Here is a 19,778-nt window from a genome sequence, read left to right on the forward strand (position 1 = left end):
TGTGTCCACAAAACCTCCTGCTGTTGATTGAAACATTCATTCAAGAAATGAAATATTATGATAATAAATATTTACCACAAATGAATCAGCAAACTGTTGTGGTAAGTATGGAGAACAGGCTGGAACCCAACCCTTCTTCAATGACATACTTTTTAAATAATGTTGGACCACAGCATGAAGCGAGAATGAGAAAGCTCCACTTTCATGTTTCTTACATCACAAAATGTGGAAGACGCACATGCGTTGCGTGTAAATGTTTGACTCCGGTGACTGTTGACACATCACTGCGATAGCGCTCATGACTCAGTGGAGGCTCTCTCTTCAAAGTGGGGACTCAATTAAGAGAGTGCAGGTATAAATTTTTGCGTAGGGGGGCCCAATATGGCAGCCACTCTGGGGCCCAAGGCTGGGAGATAAATCAATATCCGACTGGTTGAATTAGAGCGTCAGCTTGGAGCTTCTCTTGCATTGACCTCTTTTTCTTTGCTGTCTTCTTTTCTTCCCATCTCCATCTGCTAATTGCAGGGAGGTCATTGCTGGGCTTCAGTCTGTTCATCTGTGATTGTATTTACTGTATTTGCTCTGTGGCCCTTTTTATTGTTCATTGGGGAGATTATGAGAATATCTGCACTTTTGTTTGCTTATGATTTACAGAGGATAGAAAGGTCACCACTTCCTCCTCCTTGTGAATAAGTCTTGATGCTGTTGAGAGCACCTTAGGGAGTCTTGAGGAGTTACTCTCTCTCTAGTGGTGTCATTTTCTGTTTGGGTAACCCCCGTATCCTCACTACTACTGGCTCTTACTGCTTCATAGCAGCAATAGCAGCTCACAGGAGGCGTTTGGAAATATGATATCAAAATGCTATAATTTTAGCAGACTTTTCTGGAATGATATCATTATGATGTCGAGAACTGTCAATCAGATATATGGGCTTAACTTGTGGAATATTTTTTGGTTACAAAAATAACTTAACCTGTTTTATAATAATCATAGCTGCAACGCATGATGATTTTTGTTACTGATTCATTTGCCGATTGTTTTCTCGATAAATAGATTTTTTTTAGTCTAAGAAATGTAGTAGTCAAAACATAGAGAAATAATGCACATTTGCAACGTTTCCATGGTGACATCTTCCAATTGCTTGTTTTGTCCGACCAGAAGTTCAAAATCCATAGATGTGATTTACAAAGAAATCAAATAGGAAAAAAGCAGCAAATCCTCATGTTTAAAAGCTGAATCGAGAATATTTGGCATTTTTTCTTGAAAATGGCTAGAACCATTACTTGATTATCAAAATTGACATCTTCTTGACATTGTAAATAGACCCCTTTTGGTTTTTGCCTCTCGCTGCACATTACTTTCCTTTATTTTTCACTCAATTGTTTTTTTCAAGATTTAACTGAAAGAAACTCAATCAAACTCAAATGGTTCGTAAGACCATGGTTCAATGACAGCAATAATTCTGTCCGAGTAGGTGTTACATCTTTCAAACGATGCATACCTCACTTTTCAAGTATTTATTTCTGAGAATATTCTGTATATCTCAAATGAAATATGGCAGACTGTTTTCTAGATCTAATTACCCAGAAAAGTCTCACATGTGTTTACTTTTTGTGCCCAAAGTGGGAAAAAATAGCAATGAAATGGCCTTTTGAAGTGCCATGTGTGGGCACATATGGAGCTTTTCCTGCATACCTTGCGATTTTTGCAGCTGATATTTACCTATCACATTGACCCCATGTGTGTCCCATTTTCCCTGCATGTGCCTTTAGTGCAGTTATGGAATAACAGTTGGAGGAAAACGCCTTGAAAAATTCCACCCTGCCCTAAAGTGGTGCCTGTGTTCCTCGGCTTAGATCTGGGCAGTGGACCTATCCTCCACCCCTGATTCTTACTCTTCCCTTCTCCCCTAAACCCACACACACACGGGCCCAGCCCACCTAATTTACTCCCACCTCCAAATGTCAAACAGCTGTAGAGTTGACTCTCAAGGAATTGCTGCTATTACGTCCTCAGTCCCTCCCTCTCTGCTCTCTTTTTCTCAGCCATTTTGTGTGTAGCCCCTAATATCAAGTCACTCATAGGCCCAAATGTGGTGTCTAAACCTTGTATCTGTTCAAAGTGTATTTATGATACAGCTGTTGGCTATGAGGTCATGAATTTACATCGTAGGTGCCTGTGGGCGGAGATGGATAGACAGACAACTGGCTATAAATTGTGCATATGGATCGTGGTTGACTTCTATGTTTAAGTAGTGGCCTGGTCTGGCTGACATGTAAAGATGGGCCGTAACTGGGCCAATGCCATTTCCAAGGCACTCCATCTAACTGAAGGAGCTGCGTGACATAAATGCCAGTGACGTCATTCTCCGCATGATTGACAGGAGAAAATCAGGCAATAATGCTGAGGGTTGAGAACTCCTGCTGCTGTCGGGAATCTGCTTCAAAGGATTACTTTGGCCACATGCCTGAAGTCCAACCTGGAAGCTGATTTCCTAAGAATTTATCACTTACTTTAAAACTTTCAGCCACATTATTCAAAGCAATGCTGGAAAAAGCATTGGACCTACTATGAATCAGAATCAGAATCAGAAAAGTGTTTATTGCCACAGTAAGTTACATGTGGAATTTGCCTTGGTGTTTGGTGCATACATAAACAAACATATTGAACATTAACACGAATAAACAATAAATACAGAAACAGAAACAATTAAAGCTGCAAGCAGCGTTGGACGGGTCCTGGCGCCTCTGTGCGCGTTGGGGTTACTGGCAGATGCCGCTCCTTGCGACCGTGCATTTGCGCGGCACTCAGACACTGCAAATCGTCACTAATGAAAAGGGAACTCCCTGCTGAGTTCAACGATACCTCACACAAGACTCTACATCATACAGTTCATTAGCTGTGAAAGGGGACGTGGCCAAAGCATAGGGGTCGGGGCAAACCTTTACCAATAAAAAAGGAAGTCTCTGCTGAGTTCATTGATACCTCACATAAGACTCTACCTTAAATGGGTCACCAGTTATGAAATGGGGCGTGGCTTAAGCATAGGGGGCGGGCCAAACCATCACCAATGAATGTAAATGTAAATGTAAATGGACTGTATTTATATAGCGCTTTTCTAGTCTTAACGACTACTCAAAGCGCTTTAACATAGTACAGGAACCATCCACCATTCACACACATTCATACACTGTGGCCGAGGCTGCCGTACAAGGTGCCACCTGCTCATCAGATAAACATTCACACACATTTACACTCCGATGCACAGCATCGGGGGAAACTCGGGGTTCAGTGTCTTGCCCAAGGACACTTCGACATGGGACCACTGAGCCACAGCCACCCACAGAATAAGGAACTCTCTGCTGAGTTCAATGATACCTCACACAAGACTCTACCTTAAATGGTTCACAAGTTATGGAAGGAGGTGTGGTTTAAGCATAGAGGGTGGGCCAAACCATCAACAATGAAGAAGGAACTCAAATGATATTTGTCATATAAGGCTGATTTCTTGTTGCCAGCGGGGGGCGCTATGACCAAAAGTAAATTTTGGCCTATAAATGTCCTCAGACCTGGACCCTTGTCAATCGTGAGACATTTCGGCCAAATTAGACAATGTACACTAAAGTTACAACAACTTCTTCGTTCATCGATAAATGCTCAAAATGGCCGCCACGGCCACACTGTTGGACGAAAAGTTTTTCTTTTAATAACTTTTCATCGTTAAGGTCTTTAGATGACACAGACTGAATTTGAAGTTGATCTGATGAAATCTCTAGGAGGAGTTCGTTAAAGTATAGCACCTTGACTTTTAGGCCTACTTCCTGTTGCCACTAGGGGGCGCTATGACTTTGAGTAAATATCGGCCTTTATATGTCCTCAGGGTTGGACTCTTATGAATCCTGAAAAGTTTCGAGCCAACTGGACAATGTACACTCAAGTTACACGCACTTCCTGTTTCGATGGCGAAACAGACAAAATGGCCACCCCGCCACGGCCGTGCCCTATGACGAAAAGTTTTTCTTTTAATAACTTTTCATCTTTAACGTCTTAAGATGGCACAGACCAAATTTGAAGTTGATCGGATGAAATCTCTAGAAGGAGTTTGTTAAAGTACGACATGTGGAAATGGCCAAAATCACAGTAATTTCGAACTTTCAATTAAAAATGGCGGACTTGCTGTTGGGTTTAGGTTTTTTGTTTTACTTTGTATGGGGCGCTAGCGAGCCATTTTTGTGCGCCTATTCCCCAAAACCTTTAAAATACATACATTTTCACCAGGATTGATGTGACCGCCAATTTTGGTGAGTTTTTGAGTATGTTAAGCCCCTCAAAAAGACAATTAATTTGCTGGAAGAAAGGAAAGGAAAGGAAGAATTCCTTCAGTTTCAATAGGGCCTTCGCCGCTGTCGGCGCATGGGCCCTACATGCTATATGCTACGTGCTTACTTGCAAGTTCTTTATTGCTGAGTATTAAATCCCAAATGACTATCAGAGGTGTTAAAATAAATAAGTTTAGCTAAAATAAAAAAAGGACCTGAGAAAACAAAGAAACTAAAATACCCTGGAAGATATGTTAACATATCTTACGTCAAAATACATAAAAACAACTCATTCAACAAAAATATCTGACTAGTGTCAATATCCCCCTCCCCTTTTCACATGTTTTTGCACTCATCAAGGGGGCTTCATCAGTTCTACTTAACCTCAGTGTTTGTTCATGGTTTTTGGCTCCGAGGTGACTCAGCTGATGTTTCATAGAAGAAAAGTGGTTTCTACTTTTGTTGCTTGGAGCTATCCGCTACTCGACTCTGATTGGGTTTTCCCCTCTTCTTTGCCACGGACTGCATCTCAGCCAATCGTATTCGATGAGGCGGGTGTGGTTGAGGTTAAGTCATACATGACAACACCCATCATTCCTGTTATTTTGAACACCACACTGGGTTGTAACTGAATGATCTTTCAGACTTTCAGTCCCACTTGATGTTGTCAGTTAGGTCTCTTTTATTTTTAATGCCGTTGCACTAAAACGTAGTAAAAAAAGTATAAAAGGAAGTTTTACGAGACTAGACAGAATCTGTCTGTGTATAAACTAGCCCAAAACGCACTTGAGGCCCACTGTGTGTAAATTGTGGAGTGCTGCAGGGTGATGACATAGTACTTTGTTAGCAACATGTGTCAAGTTGCTCTGACTGATTATGGTCATATACCCTACTTTTACCTGACCACGCTGTAAGCCTGTCTTCAATTATGTCAGTGTGACTCCCTATTAGCCATGTGGTGTATGTTTGTGTGTGTGTGTGTGTGTGTGTGTGTCTGTGCCTCTCTGCAGGCCTCGCTCATTCATTATTAAGCAGCTCCTGATGTTTTGCTGGCCGTCACTGCACAGGTATCAGGTACCCACACGATCCCCTTCACTGAACCAGACTGAGCAAGGATCCAGTTCCAGTCTCTTCGGCCTGTTGGAGCTGCTCCCAAGGTTTTATGAGCTCCGCTCCAAAACCTTTTGTTAGCTCTGGATGTTGTCTCATCCCCGGCTGATTTCCCCCCATTATTTATACAGCTAACTGTCAATGGAACTGGGAAGCTTAAAATGCATTTGGATATTTCTCTTGGCGTGACGTTGGTGCTATTTGAGCTCTCAGGAGGTATGTTGCTGCTATCATCTTTTTTTCCCTTGAAAATGAGAATTACGGGTACTTTTATAGCTGATCATAAAGTACCAAGACGACAGTGTGTTCACTTTAGCAGACTTGTGGTGAAGCAATATAGTTATTTATGCAGCTGAATTTAATCTTGTTTAGGGGAAAATGTGTCTCACGCTCCTGTGGTGTCTGAGGAATGAAGAGCTGAAGTGTAACTGCTATCGTTTGTAGCGACCTGTGCACTTTTTAAAGTGTGACATTCAACAGGATGGCGGATTTTAGACCATGTTTGCGGTAACAAGTGTGTGTCTGTGTGTCTGTGTGTGTGTGTGTGTGTGTGTGTGTGTGTGTGTGTGTGTGTGTGTGTGCAACCTGACCCCGTCTGATCTCATCTCCATGAGCGCAGGTTGCTTAGAAACCCCATAAGGACTGAGCATTAAACTTCCATATTATTTTGTCAAAGGAAAGAATGCTCCCAGACCCAGATAGATTGCACAGTTTTTGGCCTTACAAGGGAATCTTCTCATTCATTCCTGTCAGGAGTGTGTTGGGGAAGGACTTGAAGTTTTCATCTCCCAAACTGGTGGATACAGAGACAGCTGGGCAATTATGGCATGCTATACAAAACCAAAACCAAAACAGTTCTAATTTCTAGTAAACGTTTTAGTGTGTTTACTGTATGCACTGCTAAGAATAGCTATGTGTGTCTGAAACATCATATTACTGTATGCTAGTGTTATCATGTTGGGGCTGAGACTACTGGTGACATTTTAAATGGCACATATGCTGGAAAATGACTTTTCTAGTTGATGTTTATTTCTGTAAACTCCAAAAGAGAAAAGAAAAACAATTTCGCCAAAATGAGATGTTCCTGCTTCCGTATTGAGATCCAGTGTAAGTCCTGGGTAACAGTGGATGGGTGCAGTATGAGTGACAGATGTACAATGGAGCAAAACTGTGGTTCTGCTGTCAGGTACACTGTTGAGGGAGCCATTTCACATGTCAAGCAAGTCCATCTTCTCTGTAGAGGCTGGTGACAGATGCTGAATGATAACCGGCTTGCTCCCTCTCCCAAATGGATTTTTAAAGTCAGGAAGGCTTAAATGATCCATTAAGGAGGCATTCTAGTACTTTCCCAGCGCATCCACCAGTGTTAACTTAATAACACTTTCATGTCACATAAGTATCAATAGTAGAACTATTTCAGCCATGTGCCATCCCTACAGAAACTTTCGGTGATTTTTTAAAAATCTAATTGATCCATCTTTCCTTTTATTTAGTGTTTAAATCTCAACCCACCCAGCTGTTGCAAAGACACTGGAAAGGTGACTCGTATTGACCACTTGTCAATATACTGTACACAGAACATTTTATTCCCGTAGAAAAGGTTTAACTGGAACTGCCCTTTATTTGGCTCTGTATTAGGTGTGGGTCTTAATTATCCATGTTATCCCCTCACTGCAAACAATGTGTGTGTGTGTGTGTGTGTGTGTGTGTGTGTGTGTGAGAGAGAGAGAGAGAGTGTGTGAGAGTGAGTGAATGAGAGGCAAATTGTAAATCACTTTGGATAAAAGCACTGCATCAATGCAGTACAGTTTGTTATATTTTTGTCATCTGTGCATTCATGTGTTTTAACGCCTTGCTGCAAGATAATAAAGTTGAAGACTTGACATTGTCACATGAAGATTTCACGTCATTTAAAGCGAGTGTTAGACGAAAATTTGATAAAAAAAATCATTTAGCTCAAATGATTGACCAGTGGGTTAAATAATGGCCCCACAGATGAGCTATTTTCAGCGAACAAGTTACGTGTATTTGTGAGGCATTGAGACAGTGAGGAGTTGGGAAAAAAATAAAGGAAGAGAGAGTATGGATGGCAGAGTAGATGGCAGACCAGGATGCCCCAGAAAGAGACATCTTATTAAATATTAAAATTATAAGGATGGCTGTGTGGCTTATTGTAGTGCTAACAATTGCAGTCAGTCCAAAGATAAAACTACTATGACCACATACAGTTTGTTCACCTTTCTGAAGTTTAATAAAGCAAGACACCACACTTCTCTCATCCTTACCCTATACTATTAAAGTAACCTGAACCTCTAATGTTGAGAAAATATTTTACAAACTAACTTTAAAAAACATCTGCTGTATTTGGAGAGTCGTTAATGTAACAGGAGTGTTCGTACAGTGCTGTGTTGTTACCTGCTTTACACACAATCCATCTCCCACATTTCCTCTTGTCATTTTCTCCACTTATTTCTCAACTCTTTCAATCCCCTTCCTCCTATAGCTACTATTTTGTAGTAAAATATATGGAAATGGGAACAGCGCTTCTTCTCCATCCTCCTACACATTTATTTCTGACATCACGGTGTGTCACACTCAAACCTGTGACGCTCCTGAAGCCCCTGTCACCATCACCCTGAGACATGTCAACGGCATTGTTTTTCTATCATTAGCCACACAGCTACAGTAGAATCTGGTGCTGTGTGTCTTTAATGGAAAATGTATAGCCCTCATTGATGATGCAGACTGAGTCAATAAAATGTTCTGTTTTTTAATTGCCTATCCAAACAAAACTTAGTGAAAAGTAGAATCTGAAGGTAATGGGAGCTGTCAGTGATTTCAGTGGTGGTTCCCACTGTGTTTGACTTCAGTGTCAGAAATGATTGCGGTGAAATCTAAAGGATGCAATATTTTTGTCAGACCACCGGAAGACCTGAACGTAGGCAGAGGGAACCCTTTAAGCTGGAGCAGCTGCTGTTTTAATACAGGACTCATATGTCCTTGTGAGTATACAGGGACAAAAATACAAAATATTAAGTTTTAACTTAGTTCAAAGTAGATTGCATGTATTTGCACAGTGGATTAGTCTTCATAAATTGAAATCCAAATCATCTAAATCTTCAATGGAGTTTTAATAGTGTATTTTTTTCTGAGAGCAAATCAAATAACTTGCCAGTGTTGTAAGATTACAGTATGTTACATGTTTTCAGTGCAGGTTAGCTTCTTTCAAGAATTGTGTTAACGTGATAGGTAGTCTCAGTCAAACACACCCCTCTGTAGGTTTAAAAGTTTATTGTTTCATCCATAGGGAAAATCAGCTGAGCTCACTTTAAATTATTGCCAGTTACAAAATATTGTAATTGTGATCTTCTTATCAATCTCTGTATATTCAAAACACTTATTTTGTCACCAAAGTATGGCTTCATATGCCACATCTGGCAAAGCTCCCAACATCCGAGGATGTTGGGAGCACAACAAAACAATGTATTATTGTGCCAAAACAGCCAACAGATAAGTTAATTATACAGGAGTACTTCGAGAAGTTTCTTTGGACATGGTAATACCCTTTTTGCTGAGAAAACGGAAATGTTTTCAAGCACCGAGTTCTTTGGGAAGACTACTTACAAACATACGGAAAGTGTCAAACACATTTTGAGTTTAATGTTGTGGCTTTTTTATTTAAATTTGGCTGGTTATGACATTCTTCTTGGTTCTCAGTGTAAGTCTATGTTTACTAGTGCTGTAGTAGTTTAGCTGAGTGTAAGCTTGGCAAAACATGACCCAACCTAAAATAAGTAGCTCATGCCAGTGTTATCTGTGGAATGCACTGCATTTAGACTCACTGAGATAATGGGCAAGAGGACTGTTGTGTCTGGAGAGTAAATCCTTCCAATGTCTGGCTTTACATAGAATAAACAAATTGATCAACAAGTTGGTATTTTATGTATTTTGTGACAAAATGATCAAGTTCATCATCCACATGGGTTGAACTTCTGTCAATTAAGCGCATGTGTTACGTTAGCTTGTTATGTTATCTTGCATTATGTTAGCTTACGTAACATTAGCTTGCGTTACGTTAGCCTTATGTGATGTTAGCTTAAGTAAGATTTCCAAATGTACCCCAGTTTGTACACATTATTGTCGCTTCTGCAACAGTATTTATACTTATAATTCTTCACATCAGGAATGATTATGGTTGAGGCAATAGACTATACTGTTTGTGCCAGATATTCAGTACTTATTCAGTTTATGTTAGCAGCATCTTCAAATCTGCTGTTCCACTATCCTCTGACACAACCTTTGGCTCCCTCTGCATTATGTTATACTCTACTATTTTGGAACAGTTCCAATATATTTTAACAGCGAATCTATCATTTTACTTTGGGATAAATCTCTTGCTGTGTATTTTAACTGGGTAGCTCAATGGGTCGAGCATGGCACCAACTGGTTTCGGAGCCTGGATTCTGAGGTTGTTTATAACCGGTGCTATAAGAAATCGTACTAAGGGAAATATTGTGAATCGTACTAACCATGACAGTTTCGGGTTGTAAGTAGGATGATGTAAAAGTAGCTTCAGTGTCGTAGAATAGGAGAAATGAGCAGACTCACCAAACATTCAGACAGTAGCAGTTAACATCAGGCATTATCTTCTGCCCTGTGTGGGTCTCTCTGTCCAAGTACAAGGGTCACCTTTGAGCCAGCCCACTGTGTGTGGGATGGGAATGTCGTGTCCATGGCTCAGCACAGCCTGCTTCCAGCTTGTTCCCACCCAACCACCCATACAGTACCCATCCTGCTCTGCTTTCCTCCCTACATGACAGCTCTGTGGTGAGACTGTGACCACTTTCTCCTCCTGTGAACCCAGTCTCCAGCTCAATGATAGGACATGAGCAGCACGGCACCGCCAAGTCGCCGATGCAGAGCATGTCCACTGTATTTAAAGGCCAAAGGCCAGACACAAGTCTGTGTGAGTTAGGAGAGTGGCAGAGAAAGAAGCATTTTCTACTTAATCGTTGGCAGTTTTGAAATGAAGCCATACCATAAGGAATCAATGAGGCACTCCTGAAACAACAAGGATATTAAACTTGGAGTACACAGCCTGACTCACTCCGTCCTGAACATTACATTGATTCAAGCTGGTTTTGGCCTCTCGAAATGGTGAGTGGCTTTGCTTGTTTCTTGCGATTTCCTCAGAGTTTGATTCCTTCTGTTTTTGTCAAACAGAAATGCATTGCTTTTGGCACACCACTGTAGCTAAGCCACAGTGGTTTGGTATTTTGTTTTCTGCAGACCAGTTTTTGTGGTGGTTTTTATTTAGAATCTGGGAAATGCATTCTGCTTTACCACAGAATATTATAAAAAAAAAGGACTGGAGATGTATTTTTAACCAGTGATTTTGCAGTTATGGAGAGTACAAACAATGAGGTCAGCGGACAATGAAATCTTGGTGGTACATTGGCCTGCACATACGCATACTGTATGCATTCGTTAGACAAAAAAAGAGTTAGGAAAGACCTTGAACAGAAACAAGGTGCATGGACCAAAAGGGAGGATATCTCTGGTACTACAGCATCAATTAAAAAAATTATATTATCTGTCTGTCACCACTTGTCTAACTTCAGAAAGGCACAATATTGGTTGGCATCTCTTTTTAGAGTTGTCAAGCAAACTGTCTGATGTACTAGGAGTCAATATCAGAGTTTAAAAGAGAGCTGAGGTCCTGATACTACTTCTGTGCTAGCAGCCGCTCCATTAGCTTTTGTCTTTCTTGTGGTTTACTAACCATATTCGGAAAAATAACTTGTATCTTCTTGCTATTTGTGATTTAAACAAACTTAAACAACAATCAGTTTGTTTGCATTCATAAAAACTATATTCACATAAAGTTTTTCACCGAGGCAGTGCGCAGTTTATAAATCATATTGTTTTTTTGTTATATTATCTTCGCCTTTTGGGAAAGAGTAAGGTGTGCCATTACGTTACCGTACTGTATTATGAAGATTGACAAGTGACTCATAGTCTCAGTTTGTCAAACGGGTTGTTTAACCAGTGGCAGTCTTGGGTTGTCAAGACAAACGGGGTAACTGTATAACATACTGTTCCGAAAGGTTATGTTATAGTACAGGATGTTGGAGGTTTTCTTACCTCTGTAACAGAACCTGGAAGTGTATGGTTTTACTTTGGTTCTTTATGGTATTAAAGACTGGCTCATTATTAAGGCATATTGCTTCCTAAGCTTAGTCAAGCAGTTGAGTTATACAGCTAGAATATATAAAGGTCACTGAGCTCCGATAAGAAAGAATCAAGATGACTCTTTATGTTAAATGCAGGACTTGGCGTGACTAACTACGGACAGACATTACATGAAACATGACTGCAAAACTGCAAGTGACAGAAACATGCACACAAGCACACGCCAACATTTAAATCCCCCTCGACACACATGCGCACATCGTAGCGATTTCCCTTACATATGCACAAGTTACTGAGTGGTTGTTATTTTACCCGGCATGTGACATGAGGCCGAGACAGAGGTGTCCTTTGTTTGGCTTACCTACAACCGGAAAGTTCTCCACGGCAACCGAGTGGGGAAACCCACAGGGCCACTTGGGTTTCAGCCCAGACATAAAAAGAAATGTCCACCCCAGCAAGAAAATTAGCCGTCAAAGTTGACCATCTGCTTAGGAAACTCATATGTCTGTAACACTTGCAGCCATCCTGTGCTTGCTGATGTTTAAACTGCGGTGCCTTCAGCCCCATGGAAATAAAGTCTTGCTTTAAAATGAATAGAAGGTACAGTTTTTCTCTTAAATTATTACAACACAACAGAGCACTGTCTGTACCAAAAACTAAATTAGTCCAGGAAGCAAGAAGTAAAAGAAATAGTCTTGGAAAAATGACTACTTGCTGTACACTTTTGACATTTTGCTAAAAACCTTTCACTCTCCTCCCTCATGCATCATTTTCTGTCGGTGGCCACTTACTGCAGAATGACAGAGATCACTTTCAGTGCAATGGTCCTTAACACAGCACTTTGTGGCACACTCTAAGTGCTCAGGACTGAATTGCTTGATTGGACAACTCATCACCATTTGTATGGTAATCCACAGAAGAGCGCTGTAACGAGCCGGAGGCACATGTAATGGAATCTGTTGGATCTGTGTCCCGTTGGCGGTGACCTTGTGCTCAATTATAGGGCCAATATAATTCATCCACACCTCTATTGTAATAATCTAACAGTGCAATTATGTCAGACCTCATTCCATGGCATTCTGTTCTAACTGCACTGACTATGTAGAAGTGGCTTTTTCCCCAAAACTGGGTGCTCACTGCCAGACTTCCATGGTCCTGGCACGGTATTGGTATAATTTCTGAATCGCTGTGATGCTTTCTTTGAAAATGGCCCTGGAGGAGCCATGCCAAGACTGCAGTTAAAAGACCCCCTCCTCTCCCCCTTTCTCTCCTTCTCATCATCTTCTTCTTCCTGCTCTCTCTCTCTCTCTTCTCTTTCTGTTTCTATCTGTATTATCTAGTCATCTATTCATCCAGCTGGGTATCTGTTAATCGCAGTCACTGACTCAGTCACTCACCCACTCAAAAAAGGCGTCTTTTTTCCCTCATTATCAAATAGTTCCCTTGTTTCTCATAATTATGTAACACGGGGAGTTTCGGAAGCAAATGAAGCAAACAGTAACAAGAATCTATGACTCCTCTGATGCGTTGTTGTGCCTGGTCCTCTCCATCTCCAAACTCTACAGAATGGATCGGTTGTTCTTGTCGGCGGGGCATTTTGGCTTGAACACTGCGACATTGAAAAAGCAGGCCACCATGGGATCAAACCAGTGACGTCCCACGTGCATCACACAACCCTCTAGTCTCAATTTCTTTATTGTGAGCGCTCCTGTTTACGTTTATCGATCCTGTAACACTCTGGAGGCATTTAATAAAAAGCAGGGCACCACAGCTGAAACCTGCTCCGTCGAAAGGAGGGTGTGTGTGTTTGTGTGCGTGCGTGAGAGGGAGATAGTCTCACTATTTAACTACCTGCTAATTATACTCCACAGTAAACATGAAATGTGTAACCACACCACTGCAGGATATCATTATAACTAAAAGGATTAGAGAGTGGTTCAGGCAGGAGGGCGTCTGTGGCTTCTCCCGATTGAAAATGGACTAATCTAAATGGGATACATCAATAAAACGGCGGAATAAAGTTGCGGGCACTTAAGAGCGTCAGCCTCTTTTGCTCATGCTCAAAGTAGGGAAGAGAGTCACTGGCTGGCAGCCAGCCAGTAAATTAGAAGATAAGAAATATTATTCCACTGGCACACCAGCGGCTTGCAGCTATTTAAAACAGTGAGGTTTATTGATAATTAAATTACTTGGAGGAAAAAAAAAGACAAAACAAGAATAGAATGCTTGGAGACGGATCAATAAGGATATATTGTAGTGGATAACGCTGCAGTGGCAGGCAACACAGCCAGGAGGATGCAGTGTGTGTGTGTGTGTGTGTGTGTGTGTGTGTGTGTGTGTGTGTGTGTGTGTGCATGTTGTATTCACTGTGTGTGTGTGTGTGTGTGTGTGTGTGTGTTGAATGTTTATATGTAGAAGAAGTTTATATACAGAAGTAGTTTGAGGTGATTGTACAACACTGTTGTGAACATTTTACTTTATTCCTAACTATTTTTCACATTTGACAGGAAAATAAGTTGATAAAGGAAGATACTTTCATGTCTTGTGACCTTGCGGTTTATGTTGGAATGTGTTGTGTTTCAGGTGCTGAGTTGAAGTAAGATGGCCACGGACAGAATGGCGACTCCTCAGAGCAGCTCCAGACAGAGCAGCTCGCTCTCTTCATCCCCGATGAGGCAAGTAGCAGCAGAAGTAGTCAAGTACATGTACAAGAGGTCTAAACTGGCAAAATAAGTAACGCCCATGAGGGTGCACCATGGCTGTATAGGGACTGAAAGGAAAATGTAATCTTGTGTGTCTGCACTGAAATAATGCAATAGTTACCACATTGTTTGTTATTAACACAAAGTTTCATACAAACAGTCTCATGCAGGCTCTGTGTATGCTAATATTAAAGCCAGTGATGCAAAAGATGTCTATGTTGACAACACTTTTTTTCTGGACGTATCCATCAAGACACACACTCATGTAGAAACACACACACAAACAACATACTGACAATAATAGACATGATAGCAAGAAATAACCCTCCTGTTTCATCCCCCAAAAATGCAGCACATTTTACCCCCTATCTCCTTCTGATAATGCACTGTAATGGTGGCAGCTCTTATAGGAGCAGAGATTGAGGTTTACGAGGTGACGGGGGTCTAGTTGTGTCGCTGGTTGTCCTCTGTGCTTTGTGAGGAGATGAATGTATCACAGAGATGATTGTAACAAATGAGGCTGCTGGGAGGAAGGCAGGTTGTATTTGGTTCTCAGTTGTCTTTGAGTTGGAAGACACAAACAGAAATGCATTCATACAGAGAGAAATGTAAGGAATTATTCCAGGGTGGTGTTAATCAGATATATTTAGCTTCAGTGTCTCTGTTTCATGTATTGTCTTAACTGCCAATGGCCAGTACACCAAGTTCCAGTTCAACCAAAAAACAAACATTTTGGTCGCTGAATGTTTCCTACTGACTTGTATTGTTTGCATGATGCACAACACGTCTACACCATTATTTAGACCACCATGGAACTGAACTTAAATTCAGACTCATGGTATGGTGAGAAGACGCCTCTGAAGCTGAGTAAGAGTAAAATCATATCCTCGCCTCCTTCATATCTTCTTCGGGAAATATTTACCGGCTGATGTTTGATTTGAGTTGTTGGTTCAACATCCCCAAACCAATATATTGGTCTTAGTCAGGATCCTAAGAGGCAGTCAACAGCAGGAGGTCCAAAGGTTAAAACCTTTATGAAAATGCAAACACAAACACCCACACTCCCGCACTGCCTTCCACGAACACACACGAAACATCTGTCCTCGATTGGATTCCATATTTTGTGTGCATGTCTGCACACAAAAGCTGGAGATTAAAACCAAAAATCCTGAAAAAATTGTCAGACACATGTGATCAAGATGTAAAAAGAGAAGTGTGCACATACCAAACAATCAGAAACTGAATTAAAAACAAAGCAGTGCTGCTTCAATGCTGTCAAGAAAAATTGACAGGGAGCACAAACCTTTCCAGCTGACCCAAACTAGACTCTCTGCAATGTTGAGCCATCAACTAAACAGCCTTCATCACAAGCTGGAGCCCTAACTGCCTGTTTGTTTAGCTTTAATTGACACTTTATACGTCCTTCTTTTCTCATTTTATTAACTTAGGGCCAACATTTTTTTATCTGAATCCCATTGTGTGTTTTTAAACCTTAATGGTTATCAATTTTTAAATAAACTATTGCTGCTGACTTACAGAAAAGTCTCTTTTTCGAGAAACACCAGACAAAACTCGCATCACACAGCAGTGATTTACATCTTTGTAATGTAAGTGTCAGCTGCTGATGCTTCTTTTTTTTAATGGGGAAAGCCTCCTCATCAGCTGCTGTGGTTGAGAGTATTTGAGTCATCGATAATACATTTGAATATATATCTTCTGACAGTTTTGTGTTTACAAATGCTTACACAGCGTCGCAGAAGGCACGCAATGCATGCCCTTGGATATCAAATCAGTACAGCTGTCACGCCATAGGCAACCAGATGCACACACACATAAACAAACAGATCATCTTCAAACAAACAGATCTCTGACTTACTTTCTTTGTCTGTCCCTCATACACACACTCACACATAAATCCTGTTTGTTGGGAACATGGCTCAATAAATCAACTGATGAAAGGAGCCAAATGACTGAATTCTATTAAAATAAATTGCAAACACAGATGGAACGTACACAGGCACTCAGTTGACAAACATCTCCACAACAGAACCAGTGCTTTTCCCAGATCAGATTGTCTGGACAATGTAGGCCTCAGGTTACGGTCTGAAAGAGGCTCGGCTGTTGCTCTGCGACCAGGTTAACCAAGTTTCTGTGCCGTCATTTGTCTGTACATTTGCCTTTTTTTAAGTTGCGGATTTGTGTTTGCAGTGCACGCAGGAATGTTGGAGGCTGCACAAGTGTGGGTTTGATGATGCGAGGGAAAGAGTGTGAGGCTCAAGGATTAAAATAAAACAAACTAAAGTGAGAGACGAGTCAGCTGGAGATGGTTTGAGACAGAAAAAGAGGAAAAATCTGCAGTAAAATGTCTTGCACATATGCCTGAAGTAGGTATACCCAGCCCAGTCTCATGGCAGTTCGTGAAATGTTTACATAATTGAATCTATTGATTCGTGAACAGGACACGATTATGTCGTTTTTTTACGTGTGATGATTACAAATTTTAATGCAATGTAATGGGAAGCATATTTCGTGATCACAACATGACAATGGTAGGGAGTAGTATGAAAAGTAGAAAATCCACGTAGGGAGGTTGGTCGGGGTGGTGGATGTGTCAAACAATACAGGACTTTCACCCCGGAGACCGGGAATCGTGACCTGTACACGAAATAAACGAGAAAATCGTGATGTGTACACGAATCAATAAATAAAAATAACGTCACTATTTACGAACTGGCGAGAGACCGGGTTGGTATACCTCTATGTGGGAGGGCAGGAGTGTGAGTCAGAGAGAAAGAGAACAAACTACAGAGAGAAATAAGTTAGAGAGACAAAGATACAGAGAACAAGAGATAAATCGACTTAGTATGTGCTGTTTTAGGTGAGTCTGGTCTTGGCTGCACATTAGAGGCCGTCTGAAACATCTGGGAGTCAGATGTCTGCCCCCGTTGCCAGGAATCAACTGTACCAGTCAGAGGCCACATTATCCCCTTACTAAGGGCTACTTCGGGAGGAGCACAGACCCAGAAAATAAAGGCGTGACTAACGCATTTGAAAGCACCATTAGCCATATGCTTTTACCATTTTCTTAGCTCATCTGTCAGCTCTTTACACAGTGAAGCAGCATTTTGTAAAAACTCCCTGAAGTTTTCTGTGGAGCTGTGTAAAAAAGGTTTGTTCAGAGAGTTCTGGTTTTCAAGCAGAAGAGGAATGCACTACCATCCACTTTGGTCTCTTTGTATGTATGCCTCCATATTTAATTCTTTCTGGGACAAGAGTGTCCTTGTTTCCTCCATCAGTCGAAGCCAAAGCCACAATGGTCTGGTCCTCAAAATCTCGCAGCTCATTCTGCCCACATTTCCATTCACTCTGCCCCGCTGAACTGCGGTTCTGTTGTGGTATTTGGGAAAGATTTCCATTTGTTCATAAGTGACATCGGGCGTCAGACTGTGATAATCATGAAAAGCAGACGACAGTGAAGGCTCCTTCTTGCTTAGTGTGCGAAATGACTTCCATATCAGAAGAATACTGTGAACTGAATGCAGACGGATCCAAAACAGGAATAATAACACGAAAACCTGTTTAAACCTTACTGTGGTGATGTTTTAGTGCTGGTAAATCAAGATAAGTGATGGAAATTAAGAGTTTTTTAATGATCTGAAGTGAAGCTGGGTCATCATAGTGAAATTAGTTAGTCAAACTTGCCAGACCTTCCTCCACAGCGCTGCGGAGGAGGGTCTGGCTAGTCCATACAGCATTCCGGGATGGGAGAAAAACATACTCTGGTTTATTGGCATTTCTTTAAACCAATCACATACGGTGGCGCTAAGTGCCAGTCAGAGCCAAAGTGCCGCTGCAAAATAGCCTCAGGAAGGAACTTGTTTTGGTGGAACATGTACGTTCAAAAGTTGTTTTAGTCGTGCAACAGGAAACTCAGATTGGACAGATAGTCTAGCTAGCTGTCTGGATTTACCCAAGGGGGTAAGCGTCTGTCAACACATCCTATGGCACCATTTTGATGCTAACAAGCACTCACTTGCCGTTAGCATTCCATTGACTGCCATTCATTTTGACGTCACTTTGACAGCGAATAACTTTACATCTGACATCTTGTCCATTGTTTATTTCTAGAGAAACATTGTAGACAATGCATAAAAGGTTCCATTACCTTGTATCTCACGTTATGACTCCATGGCAGACGTTTTTGTAAACAATTGTGTCATAACCGTATAGTACAGGAGAAGCTTGCAGGCAGTTTGGACTTACATTAGCTGTTTAAGTTTAATTACTAATGTTAACTAGCATTTTAGTTAGCAATAATTAGCCTGTGCCCATGTTATCTCCTTACATATACCTACGCTCTCCGTCTCTGCAAAATTGGGAATGATTTAGATTTCTCTTGGCACAGCTACGAGAAGACTTACAACTTTCAGACAGGTTGCTCACGTCACATTTACGTCGTCTCTCTCAGTTGGAGGCAGTGCAGTAACGCTCAGCGCTCACCGGAAAAGTGCTTCTAATATCCTTCACTGGTCTCCGTCCAGAGCAACGGGATCTGTTGGTCCAGTTTATATACTGTCTATGGATTTACCCTGCAGAGATCTGAGGAGCAGTTAACCATAGTAATCAACTGGAGTTTAAAATTCCAACACAAAGAAAGCCGAAGGTAACGAACAATTATTAAAATAGGGCTGCAAGAAATGATTATTTTAATGTGCGATTATTTGCTGATTATTATTTACTCAATAAATTGATTAATCGTTTGCCCCAGAAAATATGCCCATCATCCTCATCTAAAGCCCAAGGGGACACCATCGTATTGCTTGTTTTGTCACATAGACGAGGAAAAGCATGGACATTCTCACAATTAAGAGAATGTTTGGCAGTGAAAAATGTGACTGTTAAAATATTCAAATTGTTTCAGCTTTTAAATCACATTTAAACCTTTCACCAAACCCTAAAACTCAATGTAAAACTAGCCCCCTTTCTAGTGTTTTCTTCCACAAAGTCCTAACTGTGGACCCCCTTATCTGTTAATTTCACACACTTTCCTTAACCGGACTCACTGAGCCACACAGGGCGTCTTTACTTTAATTCAAAACATCAGTGAGAGCGAAGAGAAGCAGGCATACTCAACCCGTGCTCATGATCTATGAAGTGTTGTACATAGTTTCTAAATCACTTAAAGCCTCTAGTGATATGTAGAACCAGCCTAGTAATAGGAAAGCACCCCTGAAGAACAAACTAGTTCCTGCTGTGCAACTGCCACACATGAGTGACAACAGGTGCTACTGCTTGGTTTCAAATCTGCCGTCTGCTGCTCGCTATGCCCCGCTGTGAGCTGGGTGTTGGGCAAAGATGTGACTATCACTATGGTTGAAAGCACATATATATTGTCAGTGACTTTCATTATCTTCAAGATGCGATTAGCGAATGACCCACAGACAGCCCACGCTA

General features: G+C 41.2%; 1 protein-coding gene across 1 annotated transcript in view; it reads left to right on the forward strand.

The window, feature by feature from the left end:
• The window catches only part of insc (INSC spindle orientation adaptor protein), a 60,429-nt gene that overhangs the window by 4,957 nt on the left and 35,694 nt on the right, over window positions 1–19,778 (forward strand). Inside the window, exon 2 of the mRNA XM_078256558.1 lies at window positions 14,206–14,297. Within this exon, the coding sequence (XP_078112684.1) occupies window positions 14,224–14,297 (74 nt within the window). The 5' untranslated portion in view covers window positions 14,206–14,223. The remainder of the gene's footprint in view (window positions 1–14,205; window positions 14,298–19,778) is intronic.

The sequence above is a fragment of the Sander vitreus genome, chromosome 8 (genome assembly GCF_031162955.1).
Source record: "Sander vitreus isolate 19-12246 chromosome 8, sanVit1, whole genome shotgun sequence".
In the NCBI taxonomy this organism is placed as follows: domain Eukaryota; kingdom Metazoa; phylum Chordata; class Actinopteri; order Perciformes; family Percidae; genus Sander; species Sander vitreus.